Genomic DNA, 14,631 nt, shown 5'->3' with positions numbered 1-14,631 from the left:
GAAGTCCATTAGAAACTGATTTTGCGGGGCCCCTGGGTGGCTCAGTGGTTAAAGCCTTTGCCTTCGGCTCAGGTCATGATCTCAGGGTCCTGGGATCGAGTCCCGCATCGGGCTCCCTGCTCAGCAGGGAGCCTGGCTCCTCCTCATGTCTCTCTCCGCCTGCCTCTCTGCCTACTTGTGATCTGTCCAAAAAAAAAAAAAAAAAAAAAAAAAAGTTCTTAAAAAAAAAATTGCCTTAGCTCTGGTACATCATTTAGGGGCGCCTGGGTGGCTCAGTGGGTTGAAGCCTCTGCCTTCGGCTCGGATCGTGATCCCAGAGTCCTGGGATTGAGCCCCATATCCAGCTCTCTACTTGGCAGGGAGCCTGCTTCCTCCTCTCTCTCTCTCTCTCTATCTGCCTGCCTCTCTGCCTAATTGTGATCTCTGTCAAATAAATAAATAAAAACTTTAAAAAAAAACCTGATTTTGTGGACAGGCACACAATTTTGCTTTAAAGAGAAATTGTATACGAATGTCTATTTACAAGATTCCCTGATTCTTTAACATTAGTGACCATTCCGTTCAACAATATTTTGCTCCTCTATTTATATGTAACAGCAGGTATCTAAAGACCTATATATTTTCAAGTAGTTTGGTTAAACTCTAATAGTTTTCTGTATATATTTTCTTTGACGATCAGGAGGAAGCTTTTTTTCATCAAAATCCAACTAAAACCCTAAGGACTGTATTCTGTAGAGTTTGCAATCTCTGATCTTATCGTAGGGATGGGAGATTGAACTGGGAGTCCTGGGGAATCTTTCTGTTGCTTTATTACCATACACATTAAGTCAGGCATGGGATAAAGCACAAAGGCAATGAAAGGGTTCTAGGATGTGTGTGCACAGGGTAGCCTCATGATGACCATCACCCACCCATCTCAGCCTTCCTGGCTGCTTGCATTCCTAACACAAATGTATACACATAACAGGATTGAAGAATGCACAACCTTCAGCATCACAGAGACCCAAGGTTAAATGCCAGCTTCAGCACATTGCTATTTTTTGTCTTTGGCAAGATACTGTCTTTACCTCTGTGGGCTTCAGTTTCCTCATTTATGAAACAAGGATAGCCCTTTCTCTGTCAGATTTATCCTGAAGATTAAATAAGATAATACATGTGAAGCATCTAGCATGTTCACTGAACAATAATTACTCTTATTCATAGAAAGGCAGGTAATGTGCTTTGGTAGCGACTTGGAGGTAACTCTTTCCAGAGAGGAGCAAGTATGTTTCCCTAGGTCAAATCCAGGCACCAGAAAAGGCTATGGGCAGACTGCCAAAATTCCTTGCAAATGTGTCACAAAGGCCAGTGGCATCATATGTGAGAATGGAACTCCAAGAATACTAATAGCCATTATGACACCAACTTGTCCAGGTGTAAAAAGCTTCTAAACTACATCAGAAAATCATGTGTGAAATATCATTTCTTACAACTGTTACATTTAGTTATGACCCAAAAAAGCGTAAGACAGATATAGACAGATTACTTTCCTAGATACTAGGTCTGCAGAACTGGCAAAAAAAAAAAAAAAAAAAAAAAAAAGAAAAGAAAAAGGAAAGTCTCCTTCTTCTAAAACTTACTTAGAAACCTTGTAACAAAAGTAAAAGAACGTCTAGGAACACTTTCGTTTTAATGAAAACTGAATTAAAAAAAAAATCCATATCATTCTCTGACTCCTACAAGGAATGTGTATAGGGAGTGAGTTACTGAGTTATAATCCTGGCTTCACTCACTAGCTGACATTGACTGCTTCCTCAGCTATAAAACAGAAGTCATAATGCCTAAAGCAAGTTGTGGTGGATACTAAGTGATACGGGATGTATGTAAAGTGCCTGGCACATAAAGGGTAACTAACTGGTTGCCGGTTTTCAGTCCAGATACTAAGAAGCACAGCATTAATGAAAACTCGCTAGATTTACATGGTGGTTTTCGTATGGGTTTGCTGATGAACAGTGAGATGCATATACAACCTGAAACCTTTCCCACATGTGCTACATTTAAAAGGTTCCTCTCCCGTGTGGCTCTTCTGGTGGCATGCAAGCTCTGAGTCCAGAATAAAACTTTTTGCACATGTTTTGCATTTATGGGGCTTTTCCCCTCTATGAATGCTCTGATGGGAAATGAGCTCGGAAACACGAAGGAAGGTCTTCGCACACTCAGGACATTTTAAGGGTTTGAATTTTGAGAACAAAAGCAGATTCTCCCCACAGTCACTGCAGTGTTCAGAGTCATCCTCATGACCCTGCTCGGGGAGGAAAAGGTGTGAGGGCTGCCCGAAACACTTCACACACCGAGAGCACCAGTACTGGGTGGCTGACATGTGCGTTTTCTCACGCAAACCCAGATTTGTGTTCTGACCAAAATATTTGCCGCAGTTGATACATTCATAAGCTTTTTTAGCAGTGTGGATTTTCTGATGCTGTGACAATCCTGGGAGCCACGTAAAACCTCTCCCACATATGCCACATGTGTGGGGTTTCTCCTTTACATGGATATTCCTGTGCCGAGACAGATGTGAGTGCTGGCGGAAGCTGCTGCCACACTCAGCACACTTATAAGGCTTCTCACCAGTATGGATCCTCCTGTGTGTCCTCAGATTGGCTCTATGATTGAAAATCTTCCCACAGTCACCACATTTATACTTTTTGTCCCCTGAATGAGTTTTCTGATGCAAAATAAGGTATGAGTTATCACTGAAGCTTTCATCACATTCAGGACACTTGTACAAATTTTTGGCTTCTTCCCCAGGAAATTCAAGAATTTCTGAAAGTGCTCTGGTTCCTAAACATTGAGATAGTTCTAGTAATGGGGTTTGGTTTTCAATGGTAACTAATAGGCTTATGAGCCTTTTCTTGCAAGCAGGAGCTCCACCTGATACTTTCCTTTCTGGGTCTCCAACTCCAGTCTCGGATTTTTCTGGGTAATAGACAAGGGGCACAGGGATGGAGGAATTTTCTGCGGCAAGTTCTTCAAATCCCGTAGACTCTAGATTCAACTGTTGAGAAGTCTCAGTCTTGCCTTCCCCTCCTGTTGATAAAACAAAGCAAAACATAGACAACACCCTCAAGTGGTACTGCGGAAAGAGCAAGCTACTTACACAAGGACCAAGAACCCACAGAGGGCTTATCCTAGAACCCAGACCCTTGTACTATACAAAATCAGGCCGGTAGGCTTCACTGACTTCCCAGAGGATCGAGTTGTTGGTGATCCTCTGAGGGGAGGAAGGGGAAAAGAGGTGTAACTAAGTTAGGGTCTAGTAGGATGGGAACTAAGGGCAATCTTGGTAGATGCCGTCCAGGGGAGGTTTCCAGTTAGTCCCCTGAATCTCAAGAACTTTTCATCATTTACGCAATCTCAAGTGACTGCTGAGCGACCATAACTGGAGTAGAGACTGGGATTCATATTTAAGAGAGAAAGAGAGCAAGTGTGTATTTTTCTACCTAGCAGAGAAGTAACATGGTTATTAGAAATAGTTTCAGGGACGCCTGGGTGGCTCAGTTGGTTAAGCAGCTGCCTTCGGCTCAGGTCATGATCCCAGTGTCCTGGGATCGAGTCCCGCATTGGGCTCCTTGCTCGGCGGGGAGCCTGCTTCTCCCTCTGCCTCTGCCTGCCATTCTTGCTCTGTCTGCCTGTGCTTGCTCTCTCTCCCTCTCTCTCTCTCTCTCTCTCTCTCTCTGACAAATAAATAAAAATGAAAAAATCTTTAAAAAAAAAAAAAAAAGAAATAGTTTCAGGGGCGCCTGGGTGGCTCAGTGGGTTAAACCCTCTGCCTTCGGCTCAGGTCATGATCTCGGGGTCCTGGGATCAAGCCCCACATCGGGCTCTCTGCTCAGCAGGGAGCCTGCTTCCCCCTCTCTCTCTGCCTGCCTCTCGGTCTACCTGTGATCTCTGTCTGTCAAATAAATAAATAAAATCTTTAAAAAAAAAAAAAAAGAAAAGAAATAGTTTCATTGTCACCAGGAGAGTTCTTCAAAATTTCTTTACCTCTCCTGGAGGAAAGATCAAGGGAGAGCTGCCATGTGTACAGCAGCCAAAGATAAGTGGTCTCAATGCTAGGAAGGCTGACAGAACTTGAGCTGCCAAAAAACTTTCTTCCTTAATATTTTTCAAAATATTCTTGATTTGTAAAGCCAACATATCAATATAAAAGGGGTCTTTTCCTTCCAGAGAAACAGCCCTATGATTGCCATTGCACACTGCCTGAGATGGAATTCTGGGCTGCAGTGCAGTGTAGGAATCCAAATGACACCCAGTGTCATTTTGCTGTTTTGAGGAGACCAAATTCAGGGATGCCAGGATGGCTAGAATTTGACAACAAAATACTGCGAATGAGGCAGGTGCCTAGGCAGGGCTGTAGACATCTAGGTAGGATCCTGTTAAGACTTGGGCAGAGTATTAATCTGTAAGTGCACATGAGGAAACTACCCCAGACTGGGAAAAGAGCCATCAAAAAGGAACACAGAACAATCTTCAGAGTTCACACTACACACATAGTTCAATAGTTCATGTTCCTGACAGCCAAGATGGAACACACAAGCTGTCAGGCTGTATCCTCAGAAAGACATTGCCTTAGCACCACATATGGGCCCTAGCCTGAAAGCTGCTCTGAATACAGCCTAACAAAGCAAAAAAGCAAGCCATGAAAGGATCATACTATTCCCAAGTAACTTAAATGCAAAGTACAAAAAATAGTTTTAAAAGTACAACGAAAGCCAACATCCAGCAACAGAATACTCACAATGTCCAGCATCCAATAAAAAATTATCAGACATGCAGAGACGCAGAAGACTATGACCAATAACAAGGAGCAAAACCAATGAACAGAAACAGACCCAGAAATAACAGATGATGAAACTAGTAGAAACAATGTTAGAATAGCTATAACTATACTTCTTAGGTTCAACAAGGTAGAGGGAAACATGAACATGATGAAGAGAGAGGTGGAAAATATGAAACACGAGTTAGGATATAGTTCCAAGAGTCAGCCCTAGTCAGAGACACTCTACTCAGGCATGGGAACATTTCTGCATGTAGTTCCCCTTATGTGAAAATGGCATAGCACCCCCTTAAGAGTAAATCAATTTCAAATCTTTAGTAGATAATAGTAACCTATACTCATGAGGTTTTGCAAGTAAAACTGTGAATTGACTTTTTTTTTTTTTTTTAAGATTTTGTTCATTTACTTGACAGACCGAGATCACACATAGGTCAGAGAGGCAGGTGGGGTGGGGGGTGGGGGGGAAGCAGGCTCCCTGCTGAGCAGAGAGCCCGATGCAGGGCTCGATCCCAGGACCCTGAGATCATGACATGAGCTGAAGGCAGAGGCTCAACCCACTGAGCCACCCAGGGGCCCCTGTGAATTGACTTTAACAAATACTTGGGAAGATTACTGGGTACTGTCATGTCTCATGTAAAACCACAGTCACTGTACTAGATAGGATTTTTTAAGAAATCATCTCATCCTTTGAATACCACACTGTCATGCAAGCTCTTGTCATATCCACACAGATCAGCCAGAGGTAGGTCCCACACCCCCATACCAACATGTGAATGAGACATGGAATCCTGTTCCTAGAACTGACTGAAGTTCAGAAATGCAGGAAAACCAGCTGCCTTACCCATCAAGACCATATCCTTGAAACACTCCTGGGTAGTGTCTCTGCTGAGGGACCTCTGGGCAGGGTGCAGACTCACATACTCCTCTTGAGAAAAATACACAGCCAGATCCTCAAACAGCACTGGCCCCTGAAACAACATGAGAGCCCATCTCAGGACAGGAGGCCCCCAAGGCGACCCCCTCAGTTTAGGGACTGACAAGAGCTACAAACATCAGAACCAAGGGAGGAAGGGGCTTGGTGTAAAAGGTTCGTGAGTGTTTAAATAAATGGGTCCTAAGCGTGGTGGTGGAAACTAGGAAGGAGTAAAAATGGACATAATTTCTGAAGCAGTGGTATAGGGGCCAAGACGGTAAACTGTAAGGAGTTCTAGAAGAGACTTCTAGAAAAGATGAGGGAACTCTCAGGGAGGGAAACCATTACGTACAGATGCTCTAAGGGAAAGAAAACTGAGCAGCCCAGGAAGAATCATGAAAAGGGACGGGTTCCAGTGTTCTCCCAACATCCTTTTGCTTCCTAGTCTCTCTCCTTCTTGCACATGACACTCACTGCTAAGCTCTCTTTGGAATCATATCCAGGCCTAATCTTCCTTCCCTTAGTTTATCCGTCTTCTAAAGTAACAGTACCTCGACGCGATTACGAATCATCTGGGGCTTTTGTTTCTGTGTTTATTCAAAAGGTGTGCGATATGCCTAGAAATCTGCAAGTTTAAGCAGCATTCCAGAAAGCCACTTTGAGGAACTCTGATAGCCTTCTCCAATGGGCCCTACTCCCAGCTGGTGGTTCTGAAAGGAAGAATGTGATAGGCCATTTCTCCCAAGTGCCTGGTCCAGGGACAAAGACAGCTTCATCGAAGGGCTATTTGGGCATCGGGAGCCCTCCCACCGAGACGGGCATTCCTAGCCCTCTTCCGAGGGAGGGCAGGCAGAGGCCGGAAAGTAACGACAGGAACTGGGACCCCGAGAAGGGACCTGTTCTTACCTGGGCCCCCGTTGTCGGAAGCGTGGACGCCATCTCAGGGGCAGGGAGTGCCTTCCTCAAGTGCCACACTGACTTCGAGACAGATCTAGGAGGGGAGAGAATATTCCTCAGAGGGGCCAATTTGGCTGCAAAGCCCCTCCGTGCACTCCCAAGGCTTCCTCGCTTTCCCAACCCCTCTAATACCTGAGCCCAAGGCTCCTATCCGCAGCCCAGCCTCGGCGGGGCCGACTCCTGGGCCGGCCAGGTCCCACCTACCGCTCCAAGACTAGTGATGTTAGAAAGTCTCCCGCTACCCGGGCAGAAGGAGCAGAGGGCGACGCCCGACTGGCACTTTAGACCGAGAGCCACAACCACTGCGAGTCTCCCACGCTCCTCTATGCCTGGAAAGCCGCCGGAAACGGCCCGCCCCATGCTGTCGTTAAACTCTGTCCTGTGACTGGCCAGAGCTCCTCCGAAGGGGGCAGTCCTTCTTGTGTGTTGACCAATCGAGTCCGTTGGGGCGGGGGGCGGGGGGGGGGGGTAAACCGATGCCTCGCTGGGCATGCTGGGAGTTGTAGTTTTCCTTCTGTCTGCCGAAGTAAGTATGTCCGGTTCCGCTGCTTGCGTTTCTCCGGTGAGCTCCTGCCCGCTTAGGTGCGGGCAGCTAAGCGAATCCGTAGAGTGTGATGAGGTAGGCTGACCTCGGAGCGACGTAATGTTTCAGGGAAATTGGAAAGTAAGAAGACAGGGAGACTCCGAGCCCGAAGGACTATTTGGCACCGAAATGTGGTTTCGGGCGGCAGTGCCCTGTGGGCCCAAAATGTGGGTCCGGCCAGGGTGAGTGAGGTGAGTGGCCCGGAGTGCAAGTCCTAGTCTTGGCCTGAGCAGTCAAGTCCGCTCTTCTGGGCGGACTGTGGGGCCGTGGAGTGAAAAGGGGTGTCTTCTGCATGGACAGAGTTCAGATCAGCTTTGACTAGGTTCCTAGGCTCTGATCCAAAGCATTTTAGGGGAGTTGTGCCCCGCGGCTGTGGCCGAGCTGAGCCAAATGAGGCTCAGAGACACAGCGGATTTCAAGCGGACATAGAGCCTTTGGCTTGCTTTGCGAGACGTGAGCCTCCCAATACCTCATATGCGACCTGCCCTATTGCCACATATTTTATACTTCATTGGCCCTGGATGCCGTGGTGTAGCGATTTGGAATTTAAAATTGAGCTCCTTCTCAAGCTTTGCCACTGATTGCTTGGGTCATCTTGGCCAATATACGACTTTGCTTTCCTAAGCTGCAGAGAGTTCCAGATGCTTCTCCTTGGAGGGTAGTTTCAAATAAGTTGTCAGTTTACAAAGGTGCCAATTTACAAAGATGAAAAAGCAAGGCTAATATGTACATTAATAGAAAATACTGGGTAAATCTCAATGTATTTTCTTATTCTAGGAACACGTGCCAAACACGTGCCTGTATCTAAAAGGTTACTCAAGAAATGGTTGCATGGTTATTGAAACAATATTTTCAGAACAGATAAAATAAGTAGTGGGAACCGGTGGACTATCCGATGGGACAGTTTCAGTTGCAAGTAACAGAAAACCCAACAAAACTATGTTCAAAAGTAGCTCAGGTGTAGATTGGTTAGTTCAGTGGCTCGGTGACAGTCAAGGTCCCAGTGCTTCCATATTTCTCCTTTGCCATCCTTAGCATGTCAATGAAAGTGACAGTGGAATCCACATAATACATGCAGATGTGCGTTGTGACGGATACCCATCCTAAACCGGTTATTATCAAAGATAAAAAGACTATACCTACCATAATTGGTTTTGACCAACCACGGTTCACCCCCCCGGCACTGGGGGAAGGACCCAGCCTCCCCTGGCCAGTTACCTGCACAAAATCAGGGCTCTGTTGGAAAAGAAAAAGAAGGAAGTAGAACAGATGTCAAATAGGTAACTAAGAGCATCTGCCACAAGGGACATCTGCTGACAGCAAAGAGCTAGGCCTTCTGTGAATGGGTCCTAAAAGAGGCATTGGGGAGAGGGGGCGGGGAAAGGTGGTAAAAGGACTGGTGGAAGAATAAGGAAAAATTTCCCCACAGGCTAGACCGTCCAAAGCATAAATGTTGAAGAAAAGCTAACAACCTGGTACATAGAGGTCTAAACTGAAAGCACGTTCATCTTTGACTCATGGTAGTGCTCAAGTTGTCATGTTCCCCTCCCCGACCTTTGTGCTTATATTTAATGTTATTCTTATGTCAAGGATATCTCATTTAGGGCTCACATGCTCCTGATTTTGATTTTTGACTCTTTCACCAAGAACAAGAGGCTCTTGTGTCTTTTTCCTCCAAACTTTGGTCTCATAACAAGGAGAGAAACACAGTTTCCACTGACCAGAAGTGAAGCTTGTGGTATTAACTCAATGGATAACCAGAGAGAGAAGGTTCTCTCTGAAACAGGAAAGGAAACTAAATCTTCCCTAGACCCTTAAGTACTGAAATTAAGCAAGTACATGAAGAAGGGGGCTTGAGAGATGGATCTTGCTTAAAGTAAAGAGATGAGATACAGAGCCCAAGACCAAGATTGAAAGGATAAGACTGAATTATATGCCCAACTTGGTTTTTTAAAAATCAGAGATGCTTGATGATATATCCATTATATGTTCAAGTAACAGATTTTTTAAAAAGATTTTATTTATGAGAGAGAGAGAGAGAGATGTGTGGGGCGCCCCTCCAGTAACAGATTTTAATTGTCAAAACTCAAAAATCCTGGGGTGCATGGAGACTGCTTAAGAGTCTCTCTCTCCCTCTGCCTCTCTCCTCCCTGTCCTCCCTATCCCCCCAACCCCGTTCACTTACACACTCTCTAAAAAGTAACAAAAACAAAACCAAAAGACCTCAAAAATCCTTCTGGCACAACCTTCTGACAATCTTCTTCATTTCAGCCTTTAAAATATCATAATAATCTGTATGTATTAAAATTCTTTCTGTAGCCAAATATCTGTTGTCTCTCTGGAGATCACATTATCTTTTTAAAAATGAAAAATAACTTTTTTTTTTTAAAGGTTTTGTTTATTTGACAGAGAGATCACATGGAGGCGGAGAGAGAGGGGAACAGGCTCCCTGCTGAGCAGAAAGCCTGATGCGGGACTCGATCCCAGGACCCTGAGATCATGACCTGAGCTGAAGGCAGAGGCTTAACCCACTGAGCCACCGTGGCGCCCCCAAAAATAACTTTTTATAGGAGCATCTGGGTGGCTCGATCCATTAAGAATTCAGCTCAGGTCATGATCCCAGGGTCCTGGGATCAAGCCCCAAGTCGGGGCTCCCTGCTCAGCAGGGGGACTACTTCTCTCTCTATCTCTGCCCATCATCCCCCTCATGCTCTTTCACTATCTCTCGGTCTCAAATAAATACAATCTTTTAAAAAATAGTAACATTTTATTATTAGAAAAGCAGTATGTGTGCATTTTAGAAAGTTAGAAAATACAGATATGAAAAAAATAGAAAATAAAAGTGCCATATTCTTATCATTCAGAGATTACCATTGTTCCCTTTTAAGTATAGACAATTTTCTCTAGTAAGTTTCAACATAATTTCCAGAACAAATTGCTCTCTACGTTTGGCGTTTTTAACATTCCCAGACAGTACTGTTTTTCAGGGTCCATTATTTAAAAATAAGTATGTTTCTGGTTCTTAAGGCCTTTGTATCCTTCGTGAGATATAAATACCAATGAGAAATTGTCAGGGCCATGTCAGGATGTACCAGAAGAGCATAGATAAACAAGGTTAGCTTTATCTCTCAACTTCAGTAAGAGGCTTTTCTCGCAGGAATCCAGAATGCGTGTCTGGGCAGTTAGGAACCTGGGCTCATTAGTATCCGGTCTCTAATGAAGGGAGTGAGGGTTGCTGGTCATGCCTGCAGGACTTACTGTCACAGGAAGAGGCTGTCACGACTTTGAAGCTAAAATTACCTCTAACTGGGCAGGAATTCCTTCATCAGAGAGACTCTCAAAAAAGAAAGAGAAAGCAAGGAGAAAGAGAGAAAGGGAGGAAGGAGGAAAGAAAAGAAAGAGAAAGAGGAAGGAAGAAGGAAGGGAAGGAGGGAGGGAGGAAAGGAGGAAGGTGGCTAAGGGCTCTAGGTTGTGCCTCCAGTATATTCATACTATGGCGGCAAAGTGCTTTTGCTCTGTGTCAACTCTAACAGAATTCTTTCTTAGTCACTGAGGCTAGAAATGCTTCCAAAGGAAGATTCTGGACCTACTGATACTGATTGATTCTTGCAAATAGAAGCTGTAAGCAGAGACTCCTGGAGGCTGATAAGATCTACAGAGCCTAGAGGTTGGGCACATTGAGGACAGAGAAGGAATAGCGAGTTGGAGAGTAGACCAGAAGACTACATGCTCAGACAATTAATTTCCCCCCAAAGGACCCTACAGATTGAGCCTTCGGAGATTAGGGGTTTAATGAGACACTTGACCCAGGAGTGAACAAAACAGCATGGAACAGCCAGGAGGGAAGTGATGGCCTTGCCTCGTTTTCCCCTACAGCAGATGGAAAAGCTGTACTGGAGGACCAAGGTGCCGAGCCAGCCCGAGCAGGGAGAGGAGTTGCAGAGAGTGAGTCAAAGCCGGCAGTGTCTTGGTGCGGATAGTGCACTCACGGTCAGAGGAAACCCACTGAAATGAAACCCATTTTATTAGTCAAGATTTTTTTAAAGATTTTATTTGTTTATTTGACACAGAGAGAGATCACATGTAGGCAGAGAGGCAGGCAGAGAGAGGGGGAAGCAGGCTCCCCGCTGAGCAGAGAGCCCCATGCGGGGCTCCATCCCAGGACCCTGGGATCATGACCTGAGCTGAAGGCAGACATTTAACCAACTGAGCCACCCAGGTGCCCTAGTCAGTATTTCTTAAATATTAATACTGAATGATAGAGGGTGGATAGTAAAACACATGCTTTTGTTTTGCTGGTAGGCGAGTAAAGGAGCATATTTTTTAATAAAGTCTTTATCAAGTAATTTGTCCCTAGTATACATATCATGAGGTTCAAAACTCTTCATACCATTTGACCTTGTAAATCTAATTGTAAATATCTATCTGTATTAATTGGGCATCCGATTTCATTAACTATACACAGAGACCCAAAACAACATTGGCTTATACAAATAGAAATTTATTTTTCTCTCACATTTAATTCAAGCCGGTTTGACAGCTGCACCCTGGAAAGCTGCCTGGGACCCAGGCTTCTCCTGCTTTGTGCTTCCCTACTCATAGGGTAATTTCTCTCCTGACTCTCAGACTCCCAGTCCAGCATGGCTCACTGCCCTGTCTCAGTTGCAGCCGGCAGGAAGAGGGAAAGGAGGGCGTGTCCCTTTCTTTTGAGGGCAGAACTTGGAGGTTGCACGTGCCACTTTGAGTGCCATCCCATTAGCTAGAACTTAGTCACATAGTCCGAGAACCACACCTAACTCAAGGGAGGCTAGGAAACAGTAGTTATTCTGGGTAGCCCATGCCCAGTTGAAAAGCAGAGGCTACATCACAATGAGAAGAGGAAAGTAGGGACGGCTGGGTGGCTCAGTCTGTTAAGCATCTGCTTTCAGCTCAGGTCATGATCCCAAGGTCCTAGGACCGAGTCCTGCATTGGGCTCTCTGCTCAGTGGAGTCTGCTTCTCCCTCTGCCTGCTGCTCCGCTTGTGTTCGCTCTCTGGCATATAAATAAATAAAATCTTTTTTTTTTTTTAAAGATTTTATTTATTTATTTGACACACAGAGAGAGATCACAAGTAGGCAGAGAGGCAGGCAGAGAGAGAGGAAGAAGCAGGCTCCCTGCTGAGCAGAGAGCCCGATGTGGGGCTCGATCCCAGGACCCTGGGATCATGACCTGAGCCGAAGGCAGAGGCTTTAACCCACTGAGCCACCCAGGCGCCCCATAAAATCTTTTTTTAAAAAGAAGAAGGAGAAGAAGAAGAAATTGGACACTGGGGACATCTGGCAATCAGTGCCATGTTATCCTAAGGAAATGTGTTGAAAATGGAAAATCATGAAGGTGTTTACTGCAGAATTATGTACAGTAGAAAAAATTGGGAATGACCTAAAGTCTAAGAATTTTTCCTCTTTCTCAGGAGGAAATATCGCAGCCAATTAACATGTTATTTTTAAGGAGTTTTACCAAATATGGGGAAATGCTAACATTAAAAATTTTAAAGCATTGGGGCACCTGGGTGGCTCAGTGGGTTAAGCCTCTGCCTTCGGCTCAGGTCATGGTCTCAGGGTCCTGGGACTGAGCCCCACATCGGGCTCTCTGCTCAGCAGAGAGCCTGCTTCCCTTCCTCTCTCTCTCTGCCTGCCTCTCTGTCTACTTGTGATCTCTCTCTTGTGTCAAATAAATAAATAAAATCTTAAAAAAAATTTTAAAGCATATCAAACTGTACATAAAATATTATCATTATTAAAAATACACTGAAGGGTGCCTGGGTGGCTCAGTGGGTTAAGCCACTGCCTTCGGCTCAGTTCATGATCTCAGGGTCCTGGGATTGAGTCCCGCATCGGGCTCTCTGCTCAGCAGGAAGCCTGTTTCCTTCTCTCTCTCTCTGCCTGCCTCTGTCTACTGTGATCTCTCTCTGTCAAATAAATAAATAAAATCTTTAAAAAAAATAAAATAAAATAAAAATACACTGAAGAGAGCAATAAGGAGACATGCAAATGCTGCGTGATCATCTTGGGCTGGCGAGCAAAGGGTAATTTTTTCTTCTTTATACTCTTCTATATTTTTCTTATTACAGTGAGTATGTATTACTTACAAAACTAGTCTGGAGTTGAACTCCATGGGTTGAAATCACTTCCTGCAGCTTAACAGCTCAGACATCTTGGATTCATTATTTGACCTCTTGAGGCCTCAGTTTCCATAGCTGCAAAATAGGAACAGCGAGTGTGAATACCTCATGGCCTGCCTCGTGTTGTTAGGATGATTAAATGAGATACTATGTGACACAACACTCTAGGATACAAGAAGTGCTCAAAAGTATGTGCTTTATCATTGAAAAGATTTTTAGGGATGCCTGAGTAGCTCAGTTGCTTGGGCATCCCTCTCTTGATCGTGGCTCCAGCCTTGATCCAGGGTACTGAGTTCAAGCTCTGTGTTGGGCTCCATGCTGGGCATGCAGCCTACTTTAAAAAAAAAAAAAAAGTTTTTAAATAAAATCATCAGTCAGACACATCCGCATAGTCCACATAGAGCTTCCTGTAATGATTATGTTTCCCAAGAACTTGGAAGAAGGGGAATAAGGCTGAACTCTGAGAATTAAGCTGAGAAAATTGAGATGAAATCAATTTCTGCAGAAATAGCAAGTAACTTTAAGCAAAGCCTGGAAAGTTAATCAGGCTGGGATTTGTGGTTCGGAAAAGGAACATGTTTACAGAGGCGCCTAGTCTGAGGGGAGCCAAGAGGAAGAGGAGTCAGCAAGAGTCTGGCACCCTCCTAGTGCTCCTCAGGCAAAAGAAATGTTGAAAGAATGGGACAGGCATTCCTGACAGCAGAGAAGGGTCTGCTGTGTTGGAACAGGACCCAAGTAAAAGATCTCCCTTAAGACTCTTGTTTCCGTTCCTCATATCCCCTGCATACAAGAACTTTCTGATTAGTGATCTAGCTTCCCAGGAACCGTAATAGAGGAAGAGGCATCTAGAACAGGGAGAGGAGTATCCCAGGGACCCTTAACCATGAACAGTTCAGCCAGTATTTGGTTTAAGTCTCAGTCTTCCGTGAGTCCGAGAAGTAAGCCCAGCTTCAGGGTGTACTGACAATATACCAGAACCAGACCCTCCCAGTGTGCTGGCCTGACCCTCTAAGACCGGGCCCAGCGGCCACGTGGTTGTCCCCTGCTCCCTCTGTCTTGGTTCTATAGCAGCAAGCAGGATCATCCTTGGTGACCCACATAAACCCTTGGAGCATTTTATGCCCAACGGGAGTTTCACTGGAAGCCAAATATTTGGTTCCTGGTTGTAGTGGCTTTGATCCATGCAAATGTTAATAAACCT

The 14,631-nt window shown here is 44.9% G+C and overlaps 1 protein-coding gene across 1 annotated transcript; it reads right to left on the bottom strand.

The window, feature by feature from the left end:
• Positions 1-1,657: 1,657 nt before the first annotated feature.
• On the bottom strand, positions 1,658-6,867 carry LOC111156149 (zinc finger protein 597). Its single transcript, XM_022516837.1, has 4 exons — positions 6,819-6,867; positions 6,636-6,720; positions 5,658-5,784; positions 1,658-3,066 (listed from the first exon to the last, which is right to left on the bottom strand). Exons 2-4 carry the CDS (start codon positions 6,666-6,668, stop codon positions 1,955-1,957), a joined length of 1,272 nt encoding a protein of 423 aa, XP_022372545.1. The 5' UTR covers positions 6,669-6,720; positions 6,819-6,867; the 3' UTR covers positions 1,658-1,954.
• Positions 6,868-14,631: the final 7,764 nt, after the last annotated feature.

This window comes from Enhydra lutris, unplaced genomic scaffold, assembly GCF_002288905.1.
Source record: "Enhydra lutris kenyoni isolate GAN:26980312 unplaced genomic scaffold, ASM228890v2 scaffoldscaffold45, whole genome shotgun sequence".
In the NCBI taxonomy this organism is placed as follows: domain Eukaryota; kingdom Metazoa; phylum Chordata; class Mammalia; order Carnivora; family Mustelidae; genus Enhydra; species Enhydra lutris.
This window is presented reverse-complemented; position numbering and strand designations above follow the sequence as displayed.